Source organism: Magnolia sinica, chromosome 14, assembly GCF_029962835.1.
Source record: "Magnolia sinica isolate HGM2019 chromosome 14, MsV1, whole genome shotgun sequence".
NCBI classification, from domain to species: domain Eukaryota; kingdom Viridiplantae; phylum Streptophyta; class Magnoliopsida; order Magnoliales; family Magnoliaceae; genus Magnolia; species Magnolia sinica.
The window spans coordinates 2,805,344-2,814,987 of NC_080586.1; the positions used below are offsets into that span (position 1 = coordinate 2,805,344).

Here is a 9,644-nt window from a genome sequence, read left to right on the forward strand (position 1 = left end):
ATGTCTGATATCAATATACTTAAGACTCGGTTAAGTGGGACATTCAGGATGAAGGATCGGGAGCTACAAAGATAGTTCTCAGCATTGAGATTGAAAGAGGAGTAGGTTTTAGTTATCTCAGAAAGAAAACCTTGGGTAAGTATTGATCAAGGATGTGATGGACCAGGCAAATCCGGAGAGCATTTCTTACGCGTCTTTTCTCAAAGTTTTCCTCAAAACATGTCCCAAAATAGATGAGGAAAAACAAAATATATCTCATGAGCCTTATTCGAATGCGGTTGGCATTATATGCCATGATCTAGATTGGACCGGTTATTTCAAAGGTTATCAATGTTGTGAGCAAGTACCCTGACAAGCAATATTGGGTAGCGGTGAGATGGTAAGAAGACTACGTCTTTACTTTTGGGAAGACAGGAACAAAGTTGGAAGGGTATGTGGATTTAGATTACACAGGCAGTGTAGATTCCAGGAAGTCAACTTCAGGTTACTCATTTGTACTAACAGGTGAAGCAATTAGTTGGATGTCCATGTTATCCGATGAGTGCTTGAGGAATGAAGCATAACTCTGGAGGAGATTCACACCTATGTAAATCCAGAAGATATGATCACCAAAGTCATTTCTGCAGAGAAGTTCAAGTTCTGTGCAACTTCTCTGGGCTTGGCGATGGCAGAAAAGAAGGACGGAGTGTGCACGAGAAACTGTTATATGATGCAGAGATAAGAGAAGAGATCAACGAGCTACATGATTGAAGATTGAAGACATGCTGGAGATTGTTGTAGACTGATGTTTTAAATATGTAATTCCCGCGCTGCTCGACCAGTCGTGGGGGTTGCTCGACCAGTCAAGGACAGCTCGACCCGAAGTCCAGCGTGTTATTCTTTTAGGTGTCCGTGGTGCTTGACCAGTCGAGGGTGCCCTTCGACTAGTCGAGGGGGTGGCTCGACTAGTTGAGGGTTACGCAGATTGTGCGCGGATTTTGCGTGAACTGTGTAAATTTGAGACGGTTTCACAGGATGTGCGAAAGGGGAGTTTCTTAAACTATAAATAGGGGTCCCTGGCGCTATTCTAAGGCATGCTAAGGCTTTCTAAAAGGGTTCCAAGGGTTCCTAAAAGGGTTTTAGAGTTTCTAAAGGGTGTAGCAAGGGTGAAATTCGAAGTTGTTCGAATCGTGTAAGTCATCTCTCTTTGTAATTTATGCTTTCATAGTGAAATCATGTCGCTTTGTGCCGTGGTTTTTTCCCGAAAGGGTTTTCTACGTTAAATCTATGTGTTCTCTTGTGTGCTTGGTGCTCTTGGATTGCTATCCTTGATTTAGATCCGTGTGATTCCGCAACACAAATCCCTCACATAGATTACCTATTACACTACCATTTCTAAGTTCAAGCACACAAGGAGTGCAAAATTATGGGACATGGCCCACTTCTTTGCACAGCTTGCAAGGGTTTTCAGTTCCACCAATTGGACCATGATTCAGTATTGGCCACCACTAGACATGTTCCACTAAAAGATATTTTATATTTGTTAGTTGGACGCCCCATTGAAAAACTACGGCCCAAAATTCTCAAACAATCTTACCATTGTTCTAGAAGTGTAACAATGTTCACATTCAAAACCGCATGCCGTTGGAGCTCAATCTTACCACTAGAATGTTAAGGATCGGTCTAGCTATGGCCCCACCGTTTGCCGTCCAAAGACTAAAAAGGATAGTCAACTCAACAAACTGCCCCAACCAGACGTTTGAAAAAACAAAAAGAAGAAGAAAGTCTCTAGTTAATACCACCACATATTCTCTTAAAAGATGAAAGTCCAAAATACCTAACACGCAGTTTCACCTCGTCTCACTGAACAGTGGCAAATTCGCAACCCGTCTGCCGCTTAACCCATGGATAAAGCAAACCAGACTCCCCCTCTACTATTCTGACATTTGTGTTCGCCTCACTTATTGTTCATTGATAATTATATACTCCCTCCTCACATCTTTAATGACGAACTGCTTTCAAATTTAACAGCAGTTGATGCAACTGAAGGTAGGAGGAATATGTAATTATCAATGATTAGTATGGAAGGCAAGCAAAAATCTCATAAAAAGCATGGAAATTCTGCAAATGTAAGAAAGTTGAGGGAATATAAAAATATCTCAAAGATGGTCCATTTGGTTTTCCAATTTTCTATGAAACGCAAAGTAAATGAGCCATCATTATTATTTCTAGGTGTTTGTTTAAACAGGAATTATGGCTCGTGAAAAAAAAATGGGGGTAAGGTTTAAAAAAGGAGGAAAGGTAAATTGTAATCATTTCAATTTCACACTATAAAATTACTACCTTTACTATAATTTCTGAGTGAAACTAACAATGTAGCAAAATCATCATTGCAGTCAAAACGACGTGATGTCACCACACAATTACAAGAGTAAATAATCATTACTCATTTACAATCATCTGCCGTTGTAATTGAAACCCGGATAGGCCCTATACTCTGGCATGGTGAGGGATAATACACAGGTTCTTACAAACTACTAAAAAGATTTGCATGTTTGGCAATCTCAATTGGTCTGAGTTCGGATGTATATTGAACTAGAACTATGGTTAGTTAATTATCTAAGGGTCCTAATTCAGGGGGAAAAAAAAGGTGCCCCCAATCAGAAGGTTAGGACGTTGATTGTTCAGCAAACCTCATCTTGCCAACTGACGTCTCAACGGTAGGTGCCACAATTTAGTCAGTTTAGTTCAAGTTAATGCATGCCACATCTACAATTTCTGAGTCCCACCTATCAAGCATGATAATTTGTCATAGTTTCAAACACCAGGAGGAAAAAAAAAACTATCACACCAAACAAACTAACTTGTCCAGCTGTTGGCATTCAAAGGGAAATGAGGAAAATTATCATCGGGCCAAAACCATTTTGGGAAATCAAACAGTTAAGTTCAACCATCTATACAGAATCTACACACACTTTAAGCCTGTCCATGAAAATGTACATTTGGAAATCAGACCGCTCAAGTCATCCAAATTATTAAAGAAAACAGTCTAATCAGTGGCAATGAAACCGAAGGTCAAAAAGAAAATGATAAAATGATAGGAGCTCTGATCCCAGCTGGGAAACCAAACATCCATGATCATCTTATCAGTGTGATTTTCAAGCTACACTCCACCCACAATGGAGCTAACAGTTTGGACGGGATAGATTTTCATACATGTATCCACATCTTCGTTGTATGTGAGATTTCCACAACTTTGGTGAGATGCGACCAATGCAAACTGTAATCATGTTTGGTCAATATAAAAACAAGAAGCATGTCTCAATCTTCTATCCATCTCTGCAAATGATGCTTTATTGGGAAGAATGATGATATCAATAAAGTCATCATCATCTTTTCAGTATCCTACTAACACCCACCAGACTTCCAATGAGAAATGCCAAAGTGCACTCTACTCAAATACACTCAAGCCTCACATGGAAACAAGAAAAACGTGTAAGATGAGAGTCGCTCTTCAGACAATCCCTACCGTGTATATGTCCTGTCTCAATAATCAGATCAATCCAATCATTAAATGGGCTACAAGTGGACCTGGAATTCGGATGGCAGTTCAATTTCTATTAAACAGTCTTATTCTTCTTCTTTGCCAGTTTGGCAAATCCCATGATCACATCAGCCTGAATCTTGAGACAGAATCCATTGGGTGGGGATCAACTGATAAGTAGCTCAGAACTCGAACAAATGTTTCTTCATTGAACATCATTGATTCACTAAATCCCTAATGCACACCAGTACTGATATGTCATTTTATGTACATGTACAAAGTCTCTACCAACCCTCTCTCTCCTCCTGCTTTCAAAATCTAAGTACAAAAGCCAATGAATTCTACATGTCAGTTTCTCTCATTTCCTTGCAAGATGAGGAAGGTACGAGGGGGACGATGTATAAGAATAAGGCTGGCTTAAGCAAAAAAGGGGGGGACAAGAAATATAAAAACCAGAGTGACAAAAATGGAAAGAATAAATAACACAAAAAATGAAAAAGAAAAACTTAAAGCTGCCGCTCTGGTTTGGCCTCGGCTCTATGAAATTACTATGTAGCTCGTTTGTAATAAGAATGTAGTTTGTATGAATTGGAAAGGTGGAGTTCGTCGTCTCGCCAAAGAAAGAATGGATTATTCTAAAAGCTGTAATGCCTCACTGAGAATTCCAAAACCTGCTGGCTTGGACAAATCATCTCTTTCACCCGGGCCCCGTTTTTGTAGATCTTGAATGTCGGAGCGATCCTCACGTTCTCGGCATTGGCCACTGCAGTGTTCTCCTTGATGTCCACCTTCATTAAATACCATCCAAAGAAAATAAGTGCATGTAAATTCCAGATTGCAAGAACATAAAAGGAATAGGTGGGCTGTGTTGTGAGATTACCTTGTAAAAATTCACAGATGGGTATCTGACACAGAGCATGTCGACGAAGGGAGATATCTGCTCACATTGCTGGTTTGATGCCGTCTTGAAATGGACTACTGAAATTCCTGTAAATTGATGTTTAACCAAGCAAAATATTAATAGAAGAAAAAGGGATTCAGATGCAGGTCATCTTTGACAGACTGGCTGTCACTGGAATACCAATTACTGGAGTAGGAAGATGTTTGTTTTAGTCCACTCATTAGGTGAAAGACAGATGTTCATCCTTGAGAAAAAATCATATCATTGAAGAGTTTTCTAACTCCCACCTCCACCCCAAATCACCTCTACATGTCCCAGACATGGCAAAATGGCATGCTTGGAACATCCAAGCTGTGCTTTATCAGGGCGGGTCTGCTGTGTAGATGACCTGGTTCAAAAAATCAGGCTGCTCATGTGCATTGAATGTGGATCACCATCATTTTTTAGCCATCCATTGTTCTTTTATTAAAAAAAATTTTAACTAGTGGGGAATAGCAAGTGCAGAGCAAATGGAGAGAATAGGGGAGAGATGGAGGGAAAGACTGGCAAGTGGCAACACATAGGTGCAAAGTACATGCAAAGAAAGAAAGAGAAATAGAGAGCAGAGCAGAATGGTTTCAACAGCGGGCAACCCATCCCCACTTTATCCCATGGTGTGGCCTACTCAACAGCGGGCAACCCATCCTCATTTTTGTGCCGACGTCCTAACATTAGCAGCCTGACAGGTGCACAGAGCGGATGTCACACAGTCATTGCAGTGGGACCCACACTTTGCCTTGGTTGCGCTGCTTGCTCCCTAATACTACGTGAGGGCGTGCTACATGAAAGGAGAGGAGACAGTGTGAGCAGGATACTCGCATTAAAGAAATGACATGACAAGAAGGGCCACACACCCATTTTCCAGAAGTTTACGCCCCTCCCCATGACTAATAACAGGGTAAATTTGGCCAAATGCTGCTTGCAGTATACATAGTATGAGATGTCACCCACCTGACATGTTTACTGGCCAATTGTGGCTACATTATCTATGTGAGACCCACCTAATACACAGCTCAGGATGCCCTACAAATGTGCCATACATTTGTGAATGTGGGGCTTAGCAGTAATTTGTGGAGTGTGAAACCAATAGTTAATACAAAAAAGATCATTTTTAAGTATAAAATTCTTGTGGATTCTAAAATAAACTAAATATAAAATTATCACAGAAATAAGATCATAGGGATGCGTTTAGTTGTACCAAATATCATGCTTTTTCAGTCTAATTGGTGCAAAATTTCATGAAATTTCATGATAATTGGTGGAACCAAGTGCACCTGAGATTACAATTTCCCATTTACAAGATCAATGAAGGAACAAATGCAGGTAAACAGATGACTTAACATAAACACGAGGGGGAGGGGGCAGGGGGGAAACAGAGAGGAAGGAATGGTCGCATGACAAGATTAGCAATGAAAGTACTCGAAAAAAATCTTGCAAAGAGGAAGACTTGCCAGGTGAAGATATTATCACTCTAAACTGCTCAATGCATGAAATTTCCTCTACTTCACCACCAAACTTCATGTTATAAACTTCCTCACCATGGGATTTTTTCAATGCAGCTTGTGCATGGAAAAGAGCTTCAGCTACTTCTTTGTCACCGGGAAGTTCATTTATCAGTACCTCATAATCTCTAACAGATTCAGCCCACCGTCCAAGCTAATCAGCAGAAAATGCAGCAATAATCGATCAAATCAGTATACCCGAAATCCCAAAACTCACACGAATGAGGATGGGGACAGAATCTAGCTAATTCACCTTGTCGTTGGAGGCAGCACGTCGAAGGAGAGCTTTGGTGTACCTGGGATGGATTCTCAGAGCTTCATTACAGTCTTCGACAGACAGCTCCCATTGCCCGAGCTTGGATCTGCAAGCTGCTCTATTGCAATAGAGAACAGGGTTGGAGGGATGGAACTTGAGGCCTTCTCCATAGGCTGCACAAGCTTCGGCAAACTTACCTGCATTAAAGAGATCATTCCCATGGACCCGAGCTTTCGCTACGGATCTCACGCTGTTCAGTAATACCGCAACTTCAATGTTTCGAGGATCGATATGCCCAGCTTTCTCAGCAGCCCCAACTGCACTCTCAAACCTGCAAAACATCCACTCTCACTCACCCGATGTCTCTTGATGTTCTGTTGGAACTTTAAATTCCAAAGCTCACCTTCCCATAGCCATTTCAACCTGGGCGCGGACAAAGAATGGATAAGAATCACAGATCATTCCAAAGAACTTGGTCTGTGAGCAGGACTGGGGAGACGGTTCAAACTTAGGCACGCTTGATAGGGTGGAATCAGCATCTTCAAGTTGATGGAGCTTGAGAAGGGCTTCTGCTCTCAATGCAAAGAGCTACAAATTCCAACCAACTCAGACCAAAGTTACATTCTTTTCTAGTAAAAGCCTTTTTGGTAGATTCTTAAGAATGAGTTCATCTCATTTTAGTTAATCGTAATTATGTATTAAGGTATGTTTGGTTGTGCTAAATACATCATGAAATTTCATGATAATTGGTGCAACCAAACTGACCCCTAGAGATCATATTCTTTTTTAGTAAGGATAAAAAAATAATATTGATAACCAACAAACGTGGTATCTCATACATAATTATGATTAACTAAAATCAGTTGAACTCATTTTTAGGTGTCACAAAAAGGCCCTAATCATTTCAATGCATAAAATTCGGTTCTGAAATTTTACCTGCAGAGCAGACTCAGCTCCAGCCGCAATGGCAGCATCACCTTCCCTCAATGCACTCTTCCAATCTCCAATCTTACGAGCATCCATACATCTGCTCAGATGCCTCTCCACTGCCTGCAATTTTTGCAACTCGGCAGCATCTGGCGTCTGCCCAGAATACAAGTGTTTTCGAGCATTCTCAACCTGCCCTAACCTGCCAAAACGTCAAGGTAGAATGCCTATGCCGATGAATTTAGATCCCACAAACAACATATGGCAGATAATGATGAGAAAGATGAATTCAAATTAAGAAATGCCACAAAATACACAGGAAACAAAGAGAGGCCAGGAATCTAAACCAAACAAAGCCATGAAATGCAGGAAACGTAAAGAATCAATAATGAATCTCAACCATGCAAAGCCACAAAAATACAAAGGAAACGAAGAGAATCCATATTTCTATATTACTAGGACGTCAAAGGGAGGATGTAAACATTATTCATGAATTTAAATCAACCAAATATTGTGAAGACAGTATTACAAAAATAATCCATGAACCCAAACCAAACACTGAACATAAAATCAAAAAGCAAAAAAGGAGCAAACCAAAAGAGAACAGTGGATCTTACAAGTCGTACAAACGGGAAATATGATGGAAACCCATGGAAAAGGAACACTCAAAGAGGACCCTTGAATCTAATTCACTCCAACTATAGAAAAACAGGATATCAAGTAGAACTAATGAATTACATCTCCTAAGAGAGAAGAAATACTGAAACAATAAACGAAAGGAACCAATCTAAGTCGCCCAAACATCAACATGCACAAGGAATAAAATGAGAGTGAATTTAATGAGAAACTAATCACCGCCAACAACAAAAACAGCACTACAAGGAAGCCTCAGGAATCCAAATTACACAAATAACCAAAAGAAGATTTTTTATTTTTTATTTTTGAAGGAAAGGAAAAGGAAAACCCATAATTAAATCATCAAACAAGAAGAGAAATGGCAAGAAGCAGAACAAAACCAAAAGCAATCAACCCATAAAAACCAGATCTTTCCACAAACGAACATTGCATCCATCTGCTTAAAGGGGGAAAAAATACAAAACAGATCAAAAACCAAAATGTAGATCAAAAAAACCCAGCCAGAAAAAAATCCAATTCAACTCCTACAAAGCAGCATTCCATTTCTAAAGAAAAAACCCATAAACAATAATGAAGAAATGCACTTCCTAATCTCTCTTACCGTAAATGAAGGGATACAAGCCGTTGATGCGCCCTCCCATACCCACAATCCAACCTCACCGCCTCTTCACATTCCGTCACTGCTTCTACCAGTCGCCCAAGACCTATCAAAGCCGCCGCCCTGTTGCTCCTACAAGCCACATTATCCGGCGAAATCGCGATTGCCCGGTCATACAAACAGAGCGCCTCTGCAAAATGCCCCCGTTTGTACTGCTCATTCCCCGCCTTCTTTACCTCTTCAAAATCCGAGCTTGCCATTGCTCGTTTTACCATTATCGACTCCCCTGCAGAATGTATATTCCCCGTCACATTCGCCACTGATACTGTCTCTCCTCCAGATTTCCCAACGCCAAACCCACGCATTACACTCCCATGCCCGTAATTCCCCATCCCGGACCGAAGCACATCACTCCTCGCCGAGCTCTTGCACGCAACACCCATCTGCCCGATCTTCCCCGACGGGCAGATGTTCCCGCTGGGAAGGAAACTCCCATTTGAAGAACTCGCAGAACCGCCACGGGAATATATCAACGGAACGCCCGCGGAACTCGACCGCCTGTGCCCGGGCTTGGAATTACGAGCAGACCGGGCGCACTCGGCGGCAGTTGGGCTGCCTTCGCTGGAGCCCGAGAGCTCGCCCGAATGGTTTCCACCGTCGGATCGCTTGGCGACAGGAGCAGCATTGTTGCTGGTCTTTCCGGAGATGGAGCTGGAAGAACTGGAGCTGCTGCTTGCTGGTGCAGAAGACCCAGGTGCTCTTTGGGTTCTCAGAGGCGAGACAGGGGAGCCAAGATCGAGCTCTTTGAAATCAGGCTTGTTTTCGCAGCTCAATGCATCTTGGAAGCGAGCGGGAAGAGAGTCTAAGAATATCTCAGAGACAGGTTTTCGAATGCCGGCGTCAGAATGTGACATTTCTTCGAATAATCATAGTGCGTTTTCTTACTTCTATATGTATCAATGCCCGTAACTACTACAATGACAATAACAGAAAAGGAGATAATGTAGTGGAAGAATTCATGAAGAGAGAGAGAGAGAGAGAGAGAGAGAGAGAGAGAGAGAGATGGGATCTCGTCGATGGAAAGAAGGAAGCAGGGAATGAGAGAGACAGGAGAGAAGGGAAAAGGGAAGAAAGGAGAAGAGAGCGAACGAAAGAAAGACAGGAGAGAAGGGAAAGGGGAAGAAAGGAGAAGAGGGCGAACGAAAGAAAGGGATGGGCTTTTTCCTTCTTTCCTGTTTTCACATGCCCGCTTCACGAGACTC

At 41.7% G+C, this 9,644-nt stretch overlaps 1 protein-coding gene across 1 annotated transcript; it reads right to left on the reverse strand.

The window, feature by feature from the left end:
- Positions 1-3,712: 3,712 nt before the first annotated feature.
- LOC131225194 (TPR repeat-containing thioredoxin TTL1-like) lies at positions 3,713-9,644 on the reverse strand. The gene is made up of 7 exons (XM_058220665.1): positions 8,386-9,644; positions 7,158-7,350; positions 6,625-6,809; positions 6,219-6,552; positions 5,915-6,119; positions 4,404-4,510; positions 3,713-4,311 (listed from the first exon to the last, which is right to left on the reverse strand). The coding sequence occupies exons 1-7, from the start codon at positions 9,294-9,296 to the stop codon at positions 4,159-4,161; spliced, it is 2,088 nt and encodes a 695-aa protein (XP_058076648.1). The 5' UTR covers positions 9,297-9,644; the 3' UTR covers positions 3,713-4,158.

Excerpts from the sequence above, each read along its gene's own strand:
- LOC131225194 (XM_058220665.1), bottom strand. The coding sequence starts at position 9,296 with ATGTCACATTCTGACGCCGGCATTCGAAAACCTGTCTCTGAGATATTC. Across the intron at positions 6,120-6,218 it reads GTGCTGCCTCCAACGACAAG|CTTGGACGGTGGGCTGAATC; the intron begins GTGAATTAGCTA and ends TCTGCTGATTAG. Across the intron at positions 4,312-4,403 it reads CATCTGTGAATTTTTACAAG|GTGGACATCAAGGAGAACAC; the intron begins GTAATCTCACAA and ends TATTTAATGAAG.